Raw genomic sequence first — 16205 nt, forward strand, 5'->3', positions numbered from 1 at the left:
GCACTGCATGTGGCCTTTATTATTCACGAAGGTGATGTATATCGGTCTGTTGATACCAAATAATATTTTGCCAATGGACAACCATCTTTGCTGGTACGTATCTCAGTAAATATCATTATTGCTGGCACAAATGAGAAAAGACATTTTGGGATATATCTTGTGTAGCCAGGTGCCACAACCTTAGCTCTCCTGAAAGTGGTTTATGCTCCCTTCAAGGAAGTCTTTGGAAGTCTTAAAGCTCCCGTTCCTGGTGTGTGGGTAGGGTTAATATTGTCCCCTAAAGCCACTGAATAAAGAATCATACAGGAAACAAAGAGGCTGGTGTGACTGCAGACAATTTGAAAATTTAAACCTGTGAGCAGGGATTATACAACTGCCAGATGGACTACCCTTACTGATGTAATGGAGACATGATGGGCCACTCACCTGCTTTGATGTTTTCAGGAATTGTGATCTCATATAAATTACGACTGAACCAAATTCCTCTTTTTTCTACTTGCTGGTGTATGAGCACAAGCCCAGACGACAACCTAGCTGGATTACCCTGATCCATTGCAACAACAGACAGATGATTTGTATGAAAGTGATTCTGGGATAATGGTGTTTTAAGGTAAATTTCACCTGTGGTGTTGTTCACTGCAAATACTGAATCAGGCTGCAAAATCTGGAAAGTAACAATGCCATATTGTCCCAAATCCTTGTCAACAGCTTTCACAGTGGCGATAACATGGCTGATCTGAGTGTCCGTAGTAACATGTGCAATCACTGGGTTTTGCATAAAAATAGGAAAATTGTCATTTACATCTTCAATATGTATCATTACATTAACTGTGGTACTTCTTGGACTTTGAATACTGTTGTCAATTGCCACTGCTCTGAAGACATATTGTGATTTTGTCTCTCTATCCAATTCATTTGTTGTTACAATGATGCCAGTATTACCATTGATAGTAAATGCTCCAAAAGTATCATCAATTAGAGAGTATGTAATTTCTCCATTGGAGCCGTCGTCTTTGTCAGTAGCAATTAGCTGAAGTATACCTGATCCAATAGGAACACCTTCATTCACAAACGTACGATAATAATTTCTTTCAAACACTGGGCTATTATCATTTTCATCCAAGATAATAATCCAAAGCTCTGCACTAGATGTTCTTTGTGGGCTGCCAAGGTCATGAGCCTCTATAGTAAGGGAAAGGTTATTAAATTCTTCTTTGTCCAAACATCTAGTTGTAGCAAGCGTTCCAGAAATAGAATCAATTTTGAACGTATCAGTAAAATTACCACCTGCACAAAGAGGACAGAGACCAATAAATCAGTTAACTGTAAGTCAGCTTGTCTAAGGCTAGTTGAAGGCAAACCTTCAGAATCCATGGAGTCCATTTTAATTACCAAAAATCTGTATTTTGTTTTATTTATTCTTTCATGGAATGTGGGCATCGCTGGCTAGGCCAGCGTTTATTGCCCTCAAGTAGGTATTGCTGAGCCATCTTCTTAAACTGCTGCAGTCCATGTGGTGTAGGAACACACAGAGTGCTGTTAGGAAGGCAGTTCCATGAATTTGACCCAGCAACAGTGAAGGAATGGTGGTACAGTTCCAAGTCAGGATGGTGTGTGGCTTGGAGGGAACTTGCGTCCACTGCCCTTACACTTCTAGATGGTAGGGGTTGTGGGTTTGGAAGGTGCAGTTGAAGGAAAGGCTGGCCCCATTTTGAAATGGATCTACCACCAGATCCCCAAATGCTTGTTTGATTTAGGCACTAAGGGCCTTATAATATGCAAATCTGACTGCCATTTTAGGTTGCAATTGGTCAGAGAATCTCCAGTTCACTTTCCAATCGGTTTCTTGGGCCATAAAGCCAAAGAAACTCTGAAAAGGTAAGTGTAAAATTATGTTTGAGAATCTCAGAGGAGCACCCCAGGCTCAACTCTCAGCCTTACCTCCCCCTCCCCCATAAACTACCTGCAGTGTTCTAGTTAGCCAACATTTTTGTGAGCCAAGGACTGTGGGATACCCATTTAGCATCCACAAATCACTGTCCTGATTGAAATGAGGCCCTACCTTAAAATTGCAGGGGCCTGTTTGCACAGGCATGGGCAACTACCAGAATGTCAAAATGGACCCCCACAATGCCATGTCATATTAGTCAGTACACAGAAATAAATGCACGTATTAATGAAGGCTAGAAAGCATATTAAGGAATAGAGTAGTAAGAATGTGTAGACTCATCTGGATAATGGCATGAGTGGGAAACCTAGTTATTACAAGAGATGAGACTCCAGGGCCGGGATTTTCTGGCCCCATTGCAGTGGGTCCCTCTATGGCAGATGCGGCAAGCCAGCTACAAATCCATTGACTTCGGCAGGACCAGAAAATCCCGCATTAGGGCTATTTACAGCAAAGCAATAAAGGAAATTCAATTGGTATTTTGAAATTATGACGGATTTTAATAGGGAGATAAGAGAAAGGCTATGTCTTCTGGTTGGGAATCAGTGACAAGGGAATATCAATTTAAAATTAAGAGAGTGAGTGGCAGTATCTCTACTCAGAATTGGATTGTTGATTGTTTTGCCACAGGGAGTAGGTGAGGCAGAGACCATCGCATCTTTCAAGGAAAAGTGGACAATTATTTGAAGCAGCGCATGATGCAGGCTGCAGAGACAAAACACAACAGTTGGATCAGTTTAAGATTGCTCTATTACAGAGCCAACATAGGCACAATTCTCTGCTGTTAACTTCTACATTCTTTGATCCCCACAAATAGAAAAAAAAATAATGAGTAATACAATACTAATAACTATGTCAAGGTGAATATCTAGGATGGTTCTCGTGACTTGGAAACACTGTAACTTTGGTGAAAAAGCCACAGACATATTGGAAGAACAGCATGAAAAATATTTTCAATATTTTCTGGGGATTCCGAGGTTCCTCAATCAAAATTATGGTGGACAATACCCGCTGAAAATGCACACTATATGTTTTTGTCTGTTCTCCAATTAATTAATCAGTGCATGATTCACTTATACATTTGTAATATAAAAAATAGAAGTCTTAGCTTACCAATAATTTTATATCTAACAAGACCATTGTCCCCTGCATCCATGTCCAAAGCCACGGCTGTATGAATAATCCCTGGTTCCATATTCTCTGAAATATGCAGCTCATGTAAAGGAGGCATGAATTCAGGCTGGTGGTCATTTTCATCCAGTACAGTCATCATGATTGTAGTTGTGTCAGATAATGAAGGGGTTCCACTGTCTCGGACCAAAACTATCATATAACATGCATAGCAGTTATTCTAGAAACTGCAACAGCCATCTTAATATTGATGCTTCTTTAGCTGATTAAAAAGTACTCATAGATATGCAGTACTAGAAATAATTTATATTCTAATACCACTAATATTACGATGCACCATTTCAAATAGGTTAAATACATTGAACCAATTTTGGTGTGCCTTTAAATTAGTTAATTTCTGTTCTGTGAAAAATTCTGAACAACTTCTGTTCTGCTTTTAAGTTCACCTTTTTAATTAATTATTATTTAAGCAGAGAATAATTCTACATATATTCTATAATTGACACAAAAGAGGAAATGGTTTATTTTGTAAATACAACTAATTAAATAGCAGAACTGTAGTGCTTCTTACCTTTAATGCCAAAATATTCTTGCATTTCTCTATCCAATACTTGTGTTGTAGTGATGATACCAGTTTTGGGGTTTATTTTGAATGCATCATATCCAGCTCCTGGTAAAATCTCATAAATGAGTGCAGAATTCAGATCTGGAAATAACAAAAAAAGTGGCCCTTAAGATGAATATTAACAAAGTATGGATTTTTAAACTTAAATGTTAAAAATCAATTGCAATAAAAGTTAATTGACTTAAGGTCTCCTTACAACACCAGGGCAACCATCTTCAATACAGATTGCTTGAGCAAAGTGCAGCTGTCTGTATGTGTGTGTATTTCTGCCTCACTACTGCCTTACCCCACTTTCTAGATAGCATTCCTAATATGCAGCATTAACACCAAGATGAAACTTTTAACCTCCAAAAACGAGTTTGTTTGGGTCAGGTGGGTGTAAACATTTTTAAAAGCTCAAATCTGAACCCAATCTGCCCACTTCCAGTTTTAATGGAGGTGGGCAACAGATCTCTCAAGAGGTGAGTTGGTTATTTAAACATTTTAATGAGACTGCATGCTTCAAATTTGTCTCCATTTTAATTCTGATTCTGGTCATGTGGGTTTCCCAAACGTTAAAAATCAAACACCTAAAGGGAAGCGAAGACAGCTATGTGGAAGGGCTAAGTGTCTTTCCAACATTGCTTGTAGGCCAGAAGAAGCAGGAATTCTTTCTTCCAGCACCCCAAGCTAATTTGCTTCCCTTCCTGTGATCATTCCTCCCCCATGATCACCAAACCCATCAATCTTCACCAAACACGCCATCTCTATCCCCTGTCTGTCTCTGACACCCCACAATCACCCCCATTCTTACAACTGCTCTGTTCAACAATTCCCCCACTCACCCACTCTCCCATCATCTTTGGAATCCTCTACCTCAGAGGGTTGCGTATGTTCTATTGTTGTGAAAAGGTTGAAAATGTTAATTAAATGTCTTAAGTAAGAAATAACATATGAATTAGAAGGCAGACTCATCAGATGCATTCGAGACATGACAAACAAGCTACTAGAATGAAGAGCAAGGCCAGGGAGCGGTTGCTGAAAATGGGATATGGCCAGGCTGCACAATCAGTAAGATGTGGAAGGTCATGCAAATGTGAGAACAAGGTCTAGTAAATGTAACAACTGAAGGGCTGGAGACATCTACAGAGCACGTGATTATAATTTGATAAGAATAAGAATTGTATAGCCACAAGGCTACGTGACTAAATTTGTATATAAGGAATGACTTTTGTATGCACTAATAGGGTACTGTCTTAGACGGCCTAAAGCGGACTCTCCCTGTGTACACTTGAATGAATGATCAAAGCCTGTTCCTGAGTCTCCTGGTGTTTAATATATTCAAGGCTGAGATTGATAGATTTTTGAATTCTCAGGGAATCAATGGATTTGGGGAGTGGGCAGGATAGTAGAATTGAAGTAGAAAATCAACCGTGAATAAACGGCAGAGCAGGCTCGAAGGGGCAAATGGTATACTTCTGTTCCCATTTCTTATGTTCGTAGGTTCTCATAATTAGCCAAAGCTGTCAATCAAGCTGGCTTCCATAGAAACTAGGAGCAAGAGTAGGTATTCAGCCCTTCGAGCCTGCTCCGCCATTCAATATGATTATGACTGACCCTCTATCTCAACACCATATTCCTGCTTTCTCTCTATACCGTTTGATGCCACGAACATCCAAAAATCTATCAATTTCTTTCTTGAATATACTGTGACACAACCTCCACAGACTTCTGTGATAGAGAATTCCATAGAGTGACCACTCTCTGAGTGAAGAAATTTTTCCTCATCTCTGTTCAAAATGGCCTGCCCTGTATCCTGAGACTGTGGCTCCCCAACTAGGGGAAACATTCTCCCTGCATCCAGTCTGTCTAGCCCTGTTAAAATTTTATACATTTCAATCAGATCCCCTCTCATTCTTCTAAGCTCTAGTGAATACAGGCCCAGTCGAACCAATCTCTCCTCATACGACAGTCCTGCCATCCCCAGCCTAGTGAACCTTCACTGCAATTCCTCTATGGCAAGTACATCCCTTCTTAGGTAGGGAGACCAAAACTGCACACAATACTCCAGGTGTGGTCTCACCAAGGCCCTGTATAACTGCAGTAAGACATCCCTACTTCTGAACTCAAACCCTCTTGCAATGAAGTACCATTTGCCTTCCTAATTGCTTGCTGCACCTGCCTGTTTACTTTCATTCACTGGTGTACAAGGACACCCAGATCCCTTTATACATCCACATTTCCCAATATATCACTATTTTTAAATAATACTCTGCCTTTCTGTTTTTCACAACGAAGCATATAACTTCACATTTATTCACGTTATACTGCATCTGTCATGTGTTTGCCCAAACGCACAACTTGTCTAAATCACCCTGAAGCCTCCTTGCATTCTCCTCACAACCCCGACCAGTTTTGTGTCATCAGCAAACTTGGAAATATTGCATTTGGTTCCCTCATCAAAGTCATTTATATATATCGTGATAGCTGGGGTCAAGCATTGATCCCTGCGGTGCACCATTAGTCACCATCTGCCACCCGGAAAAAGACCCATTTATTCCCACTCTGTTTCCACTCTGTCAACCAATTCTCAATCCATGCCAGTATATTACCCCCAATCCCATGTGCTTTAATTTTTCCCACTAGCCTCTTATGTGGGATCTTATCAAAAGCCTTCCTGAAATCCAAATACACCACATCCACCTGTTCTCCCTTTTCTATTCTACTAGTTACATCCGCAAAAAGCTCGAGTAGATTAATTAAGCACGATTTCACTTTCATAAATCAATGCTGACTTTGTCTAATCCCATTAATACTTTCCCAGTGTTCTGTTCCAACGTCTTTTATAATAGATCCTAGCAGTTACCCCATTTCTAGCTGGGATCCTATCTTTCTTGACCAAAATTCCTTGCCATGCTTAGAAATCCCACTCCAATTACTTGAATTGTTAGAGCAAAGGTAAGGATTTCTGGACAAGGGACCCGCCTAGAAGCAGAGGTATACCAAGTGTGTTGTTGTAATTAACTGCAGAACAATCATATAATGTTCTCAACAAGTTTGTCATTTGAGCAGGAAGCAGCTGAGGAGAGGAGGCAATCGTGGGAGTGAGAGAAGTTGGAGATCCTGGGGTGAGTATTTGGAGATCATAGCAGCGGGGATGGAGGTAGAGGTGGAGATCAAGGGGTCTGATCACTGGATCTGTAAATAGCTAAATTTGGGGAGGAGAGGAAACATTCCTGCTCTTCTTGGCTCAAAAGCTGTGTTGTAAATACACTTACCTGATGGTTCCAGCTTATCTTTCCACCTGACTCCCAAGCCCCTGGAAACCTGGCCTTCATGGGTTTAAAAATAAAACTCCAGTTAAAACGAAGATGCCTAGCCTCCTTAAAGGATTTCAGTGACCAGTCCACCTCCTGAGGATGAACTCGTTGCCCATTCCGTTAAAGCCGACGTGGGCAGGTTGGAAGTGGAATGGGGTGGGTTTGAGATTTTTTTAACTTTTTATCTCCAGCTGTAGGATCCCAATTTAAAAAATAAACAGCTGCCTCCTGCCTGTTTTGGGCAGGAATGCATGCATTCAAAGACCTGGCTAAAATTTAATTCAGGCAGGCAAATAGGTGCACACAACTCCAACCAAATTTTTCACTGTACATTGCCTGTGTTTCAAACAACGAATGGGCAGCCAGCTGTTGTAAGAATTCCCCATCCTTTAATCAGCTGAATACTCATGTTGAATGTTATTTTATTCATACCTACTCCTGACCTAGTACCCTGGAACCTTTTTTGTTGTTGATGGGTAAAGGTTCTCTCAATATTCTTCTGAATTCTGTTTGTTCTTTTGCTCCTACTAGGGAAACACAATGCTGAAATGCCTAGTGCTAATCGCCCTCAAGAAACAAGCTAGTCATTGATTACCGTCTGAGATTTTCCGTTCCCATTTGCAGCAGGCGTCATGGTGGGCGGGAGTGGAAAATATTGCAAGGCGGCCAAAAATTGGTTTTACGCAAAACCAGTAAACGATTATGTGCTGCAGCCTTCATTGGTGGGCCACATGTCCGACTGTGGCATGTTGGATATGTCATTTCAATAAATTTGCATCTCCTTCAAGGTTCATTTCCCTATATTACATCGCGTACCATTCGTGGTAAACAGTGCCAGACTTTGCAGGCAGCACCACATCGCTTTCGGTTGCACTCATCATGTGACAAAGAGAATGTTTCTGTGTGTGTGTGTGTGTGTGTGTGAGACAGAGAATGTTTCTGTGTGTGTGTGTGTGTCTGTGTGTTAGAGAGAATATTTATGTGTGTGGGTGAGAGAGAATGTTTCTGTGTGTGTGAGAGAGAATATTTCTGTGTGTGTGAGAGACATTGTTTCTGTGTGTGTGTGTGAGAGAGAGAGAATGTGTGTGTGTGTGTGTGAGAAAGAGAATGCTTCTGTGTGTGTGTTAACATGTGAGAAAGAAAATGTTTCAGAGGCAAGTCTCTACCTACCAAACCAGCGATAAAGCAGATGTAACTTTTAATTGGCTGCAGGGTTATGGCTGTACTGAGGAAGGGTGGGAACTGGCCTCAGGCAGGGGAAGGGAGGGTAGGACTAGAGCTGTATTGGGAGAGTAGGGAAACGGGTCTCAGGCATGGGAAGGGGCTGCAAGGCAAGGGCTGAACTGGTGAGTATGAGTGGGTAAGGTTGCACTCAAAAGACATATGACTGGGGGTAGGGTGCAGGGGGTTAGCATCCTTAGTGGCTGGATGGGGATAGAGTATGTTACAGAGGACGGAATTGTCCCAGAGTTGCACTAAGCGCGGTAGCAGGCAGGGAAAACGACATTTTACCCGCTGGCAGCAATGGAGCTTTTCACGACGTATCATCCCAAACCCGCCGTATTAATTATGCATTCCCAGGAGATACACCATTTCTAAGGCAGGCAGGCTCTCATTTGCCTGCCATGCCATCATAGTGCTGCGCCATATTTAAAGTGCAGCCGCGCGCACATCTCTCAATGCTTCTAGCCCAGGACTGCTAAATATGGCCTCAAAAGGCAAAAAGACTGCAGCCCCCAGTTTAATGATGCATCCCTCGAGAATCGTTTGGACGCCGTGGAGGCTCGCTGTGATGTCCTCTAGCCCCGCTCTGGCCGCAGAATGGGCAGTAACCTCACTAACCCGGCTTGAGAAGTAGTAGCAGTGGTGGTTAGCACAAACCCCCTGAAAAAGAGGACAGCCAGCCAGTACTACAAGAGGATGAACAATTTCCTCCATTTCGCCAGGGAAGTCACTCTTCTCATCACTCTTAACTCACACATTCACAAACCCATCTCACATCCACAGGGCGCTCACTCACTGCCAGTTTAAGGGACATCACCATTATTTCTCTCACACACACCTTCATTGTCCTCATCCTGTCCAAGGGACCACCCAATCACATGTCAGGCAGGCATACTTATCATCTGGCCTGGCAGGCATCCTGCTTATATTCTCTCCATCTCTATTCATGTAGGACAAGCTGGCACACAAGAGGGAGAGGTTGCAGACTGGTCGGGGAATGCCTGAAATCAAGGCCCTTGCGAACTTTGAAAACAGAGCCATCCCGCTGGCTGGAGAGAATCTGGGCCGTTCCTGTGCAGACAGTGGGGTCGGCGGTGCTCTCCCAAGTGAGGATCCAGCAGTGTAACATCCATCAGACAACCATGCCATGAGTGATGTGTCCTGTTCCACAGGCCACTGCCATGCACTAATGATTTCTCCAATCTTTCACAGGCAGACCTGGGAAACAGCCGATGGAGTCCACAACCCAGGGCTGCCAATCCCCAAAGAAACCTCTGAAGAGGAATCTAAAGGCACCCTACTTGAGTTCCCGTCACAGCACTCACCCACATCCTCCACCAGCACAGAGACACAAACCTCAGTGGGACCTAGCTTTACAGTAGCCTCGGGATCACAATTTAGTGAGCACATCACTCTGTTTGATCCATGGCAGGCTGTGGCAGGGACTTTCCAGGACCCTGGCACTTGGTCAACTGCGGGAGGCCAGAAATTTGCTGAGTCTGAGTCAGATAACGAGTCTCTGGACTCAGTCATTTCTCAGTTGCTGGAGCTGCAAAGGCAAACTAAGGAACATCAGGAAAGGATGTCCGCTACACTTCTCAGATTACAATGCACGGTGGAGGAGTCCGTCCGCCTTCAAGCTGAGGTGATCGCGCCAGCATTGCAACGCGCTGAGGTCAACACTGGTAGGGTGGCAGCCGCCATAGAGACCTTGGTTCAGGACGTCACTCCTGCACTGCTGCACGGGCTGAACTCCATTGCTGACGCCCTAGTTGACCTCCAACAGTATGTATGCGAGAGGGGTGCGGGGCAGCTTGATCCCACTCCAGCTTCCCCTTCTCCTCAAGGAGTCAGCCAGGGCTCCTTGGGTACCTATAGGGAGGAGGATCAGCAGGTGCACACCCTGGGGCCTTCCACCCAGGTGACTCCCGAGTGTCCAGCCCATCCGAATTCCCTCTTCCTGTGACCCCAGGTGCTCCAGCTCCACAGCTCGAGGAGGGTGCCACTTCCACACACCAGGACCTGGAAAGCAGGCCGGGACCCTCCAGGTCTCAGCCGTCCTGAGGCCGCCTGTCAAGGTCATCACAGGCAGTAGCAGTCAGTAGGCTACCTCCACTTCCGCTATGGATGGTCGGGAAGCACAAAGGCACGGTTGGGGAGGTTAAGATGTAACTCTTAGCATCAACCAAATAACCTAAATTAACAAGATCAGGGGCAAATTAAAAGGCAGCCCCTTAAAGGGAAACTGCAAAAACAAAACAAAAATTTCAAAGGAAACTTGCAAACATTAAATCAAAATGTGATCAAAAGGGTCTATAAAGCACCCCAGTCCCCGCAGTAGCCACCGAACACGGAAGGCCTCAATGATACCGACAGGCACCGTATGCTCCCTCTCCAGGGACACCAGGCCGCCAATGTAGCCGTGGAAGAGGGGCAGACAGTCGGGTGGGACGGCCCCCTCAATCGCCTACTATCTGGACCTGTTAATGGCCAACTTGGACAGGCCCAGGAACAGGTACACAAGGATGTACTCCTCCTTCCCGGCCCCCTCTGCATCGGGTGCCCATGGACCAGGAGCGTAGAGCTGAAGTGCAAACAAAACAACAGTAAAAGGTTTTTCAAGAAACTAAAAAGGGGGTGCAGCCTACAACACCCTATATATACATGGTCCACGGACTCCACAAGGCCACAAAAGACGCAGGGATCTTGGGAGTCTGTGAACCGATACAACCTACGATTGTATGGGACTGTTGCATGCAACACCTTCCACCATAGGTTCCCAAAGGAAAGTGGGAGGACACTTCAGTAGACGACCCCCTAATGGGGACCACCGCTGCTGGACGGCAACAAGGTACGCCAGGGTGTGTCTAGGCAGCAGGCGGGGGCAAGGAAGTGAAGGGTGTGCAGCAGCAGCCCATACAGGAAACCTCTCCCTGCTGTGTTATAGGCCACGGACGGCATTTCTGCGAGGCGACTCAGGTTGTGGAGCACTGGCTCCTGAGGGAGGGTTTGGGGCCAATGTGCAATTCCGTCTGAACAAGGGTACACTCAGATGGAAGACCATCGCGCACCTGTGTCAACTCGAGATCCAGTATGATGTTGGGGCCAAACACGACCGCCCTAAGGTCTTGAATGGCATGGGTCGCGAGCCAGACGACCACGGATACGTGATGCACCAACTCCTGTGGTAGCATCCAGCCCACTCCTCCGCCACCCAGCACGTCCCCGATCCTGGTCACCCCAGCAGCCATAGCCGTCCTCTCCATCAGCTACTGAAAAAGGCAGAGGGGCAGATTCCTGAGCAGCAGCTTTCTGACGATAGCCACTACTCTTGATGGCGGAGAGCTGCGTCGTGAAGTGACCATGTTCCAGACTTTGATCAGGTCCTGGTAAAAGACGGCAACGCCTGCAAGAAGCTACGAAGGCCCCTCCGGCTACAAACAGGAACCGTACGTCATAATTCAAGCCGTGCAGCTGGCGGAAGAAATACATCGCCAGGGCACACTATCTCGGAGGAGGCTCGACGTAAAGGTATCGCTGCAGGGCCTGAAGGCGGAAAATCACCACCTGGCTGCGTAGGCACACCGGCATCTGGCTGCCCTCCCTAAGTGGGAGACTCAGAACCTCAGCAACGACCCAGTGCAATCTTTTGTCCGAGAAGAGGTTGACGAGCATTCTCTGAATTTTTGTGACAAAATCCAGATGAGGGGTCAAAATGACCAACCTGTACCACAGCGTGGCAGCAATCAGTTGATTTATGACCAGCACTCAACCCTGGTCAAGAAGATGTAACTCTTTCAGAGTCAAACAATTAAACTAAATTAACAAAATGAAGGATAAAGTAAACACAGCCCCTAAGTTAGGTTAGCTGTAAAACCAAAGACAAAGTTTAAAGGAAACTTTTGAACATCAAATCAAAATGTGGTTAAGAGGATCGATAAAGCACCCCAGCACCCCCGGTGTCCATCGGGCACGGAAGGCCTCGAGGGTGCCGGCAGACACCGCATGCTCCCTCTCCAGGGATATCCGGCCGCAAACAAGGCTGCGGAAGAGGGCCAAACAGTCGGGTCGGACGACCCCCTCGATCGCCCGCTGCCTGGACCTGTTAATGGCTAACTTGGCCAAGCACAGGAGCAGGTTCACAAGGCGGTCTTCCTCCTTCCCAGTCCCCCTCCGCACCAGGTGCCCATAGATCAGGAGCTTGGGTTTGAAGTGCAAACAAAACAGTAATAAAAGGTTTTTTAAAAATTGAAAATGGAGTGCAACCTACAACACCCTATGTAAATGTGGTCCACGGACTCCACAGGACCACAAAAAGGGCAGGTATCTTGGGAGTCCGTGAACCAACACATCCTACGATTAAAGGGGACTGCTGCATGCAACACCCTCCACCCCAGGTCCCCGATGGAAAGCGGGAGGACACCTCCGTAGAGGGCCCTCAACGGGGACGACCGCTGCTGGACGGCAACAAGGCACGCCAAGGTGTGTCCGGGTGGTGAGCGAGGGCAAGGGAGTGAAGAGTGTGCAGCAGCAGTCCATACAGGAAACTCCTCCGCGCGGAGGACATTTCCCCGTGGCAGCTCAAATTGCGGGGCACTGGCACCCAAGGGAGGGTTCGAAACTTGGGGCCAATGTAGAATTTAGTCAGTAAAGGGGAACGCTCAGACAGAAGACCACCGCACACCTGAGCCACCTCAAGACCCAGTATAACGTCAGGGCTGAGCATGACCATCCTAAGGTCTTGAATGACATCGGCCGCGAGCCGGACGTGCGACGCGCCAACTTCTGAGGAAGCATCCAGCACTCTCCTCTGCCACCCAGCAGGTCCCTGATCCTGGTCACCCCGGCAGCCACAGCCCTCCCAGCCACTGAAAAGGACGGAGGGGCGGATTTCTGAGCAGTGCCTCTCTGACGATTGCCGCTAATTCTGATGGGGGAGAGCTGCGGCACGAGGCGACCATGTTCCAGACTTTGATCAGGTCCTGGTACAAGACGAGTAACGCCTGCAAGGAGCCACTAAGACCCCTCAGCTCTATAAATAGGAGCTGCACGTCATAGTTCAGACCGTGCACCTGGCGGAAAAAATATATCGCCAGGGCACACCATCTTGGAGGGGGCTCGACGTAAAGGTATCGCTGCAGGGTCTGAAAGTGGAAGGTCGCCACCTGTGTGCGTAGGCACACTAGCGCTTGACCACCCTCCCTAAGCGGGAGACTCAGAACCTCAGCAGCGACCTAGTGCAATCTTTTGTCCCAGAGGTCGACTAGCATTCTCTGGATTTTCGTGACAAAATCCAGAGGAGGGGTCAAAATGACCAACCTATACCACAGCGTAGCAGCAATCGGACGGAATTCCACATTGGCCCCAAGCCCCAACCCCTCCCTCAGGCGCCGGTGCCCCGCAATATGAGCCACCTCAGAGACATGCCCTCTATGCCATTTGGTACGGCGCAGAGGAACTTTTTGTACGGACTGCTGCTGCACGCCTTTCATTTTCTCGCCCTCGTCCGTCTCTGTGTGTGCTCCCACCACCTCTTAAGGTGGGGCTGGCCCCCATCTCTTCAGCATCTGTAACCAGTAATGCTGTGCTCCTGAAGGGGTCAGGTGCTGAAGGCAGACAAAGAATTAGGTGTTTTTTAAGCTTCATGGCTGCTTCTCCATATGACATGACCCTGGCCACAGAGCACAACCGAGCTGCCCTCGGCCAGACAGGTCAGACATTCTCAGAGGCTATGTGAAGATCTATAGAGTATCCTCACTTAATGTCATTATCTTTATTCTGCAATCGAGCGGTTATTCAGGCCTCCATGACAGGAACATTATCACAGAGGGTACGTGCGCTGCCATAAGCCAATTTGGAGTCTAATGCTCATAGGTGCAATGTGAGGATCTATGGTGTCTCCTCAATGCATGTTGTCATCATCCTCCATAAATCTAGCAGGTATGAGGGCCTCCCAAGCACGCCTGCCTCGTCTGGCCAGTGCGAGGGCCTCATCGCTGTCATCGTCATCTTCGAGTACCTCCTCACCCTCATTGTCCTCCTCATCAGAGGAGACCTCCAGCTCTTCCATCTCCTTCTCAGCCAGCTCTACTCCCCAATGCACAGCCAAACTGCAAAGGGCGCAAACAGGCGATGACGATGCATGATACCCTCAGTGGACAGTATTGCAGGGCTCCACCAGGACCTGTTCAAGCACTGGAACCTCATTTTCAGCATCCTGACTGCTCCACCAAGTTGTGAGTTGCAGCATGAGCCTCATTATACCTTTGCTCTGCTGCAGTCTGAGACCGCTGCACGGATGTCATCAGCCATGTCCTCTGTGAGCAGACCTTCTCCCCGAGGAGCCATCCCTGCAATCTATGAGGACCATGGAAGATGTCAGGGATCTGTGATCAACTGAGGATGTAGGGATCATGGACACACCCCGGGAACTGCGTGCAGACCTGCAAGATGCATTTGTGGTGCTCGTCCACCAGCTGCACGTTCAGCGAATGGAAGCCCTTGCGGTTGACATAGTTGATCGTTTGTTGTGATGGAGATCTGAGTGCCACATGAGTACAGTCAATTGCACTCTGCATCTCGGCAAATCCGATCGCTCTTGCATCCTGGCTCTCCTGGTCCCAGGCAAAATGCACAAAGTTGTGTGTCCTCATGAAGATGGCATCTGTGACCTCACTGGTGCGTTTGTGGGTAGAGACTTGTGGTATCCCACAGAGATCACCTTTGGAACCCTGAAAGGAGCCACTGGCATAAAAATTGAGCACTGCGGTCACATTCACAGCCACTGGCAGTGGATGCTCTCCATATCCTCGTGGCACCAAATCCTAACGTAGCTGCAGATGTGACCGACCAGTTTCCTAAACATGTGCAGCCTTTGGCGACACTGGTTCTCTGTCAAGTGCAGGAATGCAAGGCGGCATCTATTGGCCCTGAATCCAGCTAGGCACCGACCAGCGAGGGCTCTCTGTGGCTCTTCAGTGGTGTGTGCCGGAGCCCCATCAGCCCCTTCTTCCTGCTCCTCCCTCTGCATGGCCAGGCACCTCCGTCGCTCTCTTCTCCATCGCCTTCACTCTCTGTACGCCATGAGGCATACAACTAATGCACCAGGCTCCATGCTTCTGCAGGATGAAAGAGAGACGCATGGGTTAGCTTAGGTGTTCTAAGAACCTCTCTTGGGTAAGTCTGAAGGCCCCTTAACGCATCCCAGAGAGTACTGGCCACACTTGGATGGCCAGAATTAATTGTCCTGCATGGCTGCCCAAAACCCCACCCATATCCGCCCCACTCCACCCATTGGCGGCAGCTATGTCCATTGAATTGCATGCTGTTCTCTCTAAGGCATAGGCATTCTCCTAAACCGCACTGCAAGGCTGCAATGTTAGCTTGAACCATGGGGGATACTGGTCCAAACCTGAATGATGACATTTCAAGGGGCTGCGTACGCCTCCATCAGTGACTGCTCCACAGCTAGCTTTAGCAAGGAGATTGTACAACGTCCAACTGTTCTGCAGTCCACTAAAATGCTCATTACTTTGTAGTCTGTGCCCAAGGGGTGAAAATTTCTGGAGCTCTTGGTGGCACTTTGATGCCTCTGCGTTGCTTGAACTGGCAGATAAGCCAGAGGCCCAACTCCAATCATGTCAATGTAGATGCATCTGGACTGTCTCAGCTGCAGAGGAATGGTCACTTCATACAAGGTTTCCATAATGCATGGCTGCTTCCCTCCCGCCAACCTCGCATGTGCTTGTGCACTACCTTCAACTGCATGGCAGCCCTTGCACCTGCCCACCACGCCTCAACTTTGAAGTCCAACAGCAGACCCTCTGAAGCACTGCGCAATGTTACTGTGCATTCACCTCTGAGTTCCCCTCAACGTGCAGCCCGTCAAGTGCTCGTCTTATATATGCTTCTGTGAAACACGTCGGGGGCGGGGGCAGGGGTGGGTGATTCCGCCAGACTGGCCTATATGCATATATAT

The 16205-nt window shown here is 47.1% G+C and overlaps 1 protein-coding gene across 1 annotated transcript in view; it reads right to left on the reverse strand.

Moving 5' to 3' along the window:
• dchs2 (dachsous cadherin-related 2) overlaps nucleotides 1–16205 on the reverse strand; it is a 161793-nt gene that overhangs the window by 38669 nt on the left and 106919 nt on the right. Inside the window, exons 11-13 of the mRNA XM_041178823.1 lie at nucleotides 3651–3785; nucleotides 3062–3271; nucleotides 427–1287 (exon numbers count right to left, since the gene is read on the reverse strand). Coding sequence (XP_041034757.1) covers nucleotides 427–1287; nucleotides 3062–3271; nucleotides 3651–3785 — 1206 coding nt within the window. The remainder of the gene's footprint in view (nucleotides 1–426; nucleotides 1288–3061; nucleotides 3272–3650; nucleotides 3786–16205) is intronic.

The sequence above is a fragment of the Carcharodon carcharias genome, chromosome 1, assembly GCF_017639515.1.
Source record: "Carcharodon carcharias isolate sCarCar2 chromosome 1, sCarCar2.pri, whole genome shotgun sequence".
Taxonomy (NCBI): Eukaryota; Metazoa; Chordata; class Chondrichthyes; order Lamniformes; family Lamnidae; genus Carcharodon; species Carcharodon carcharias.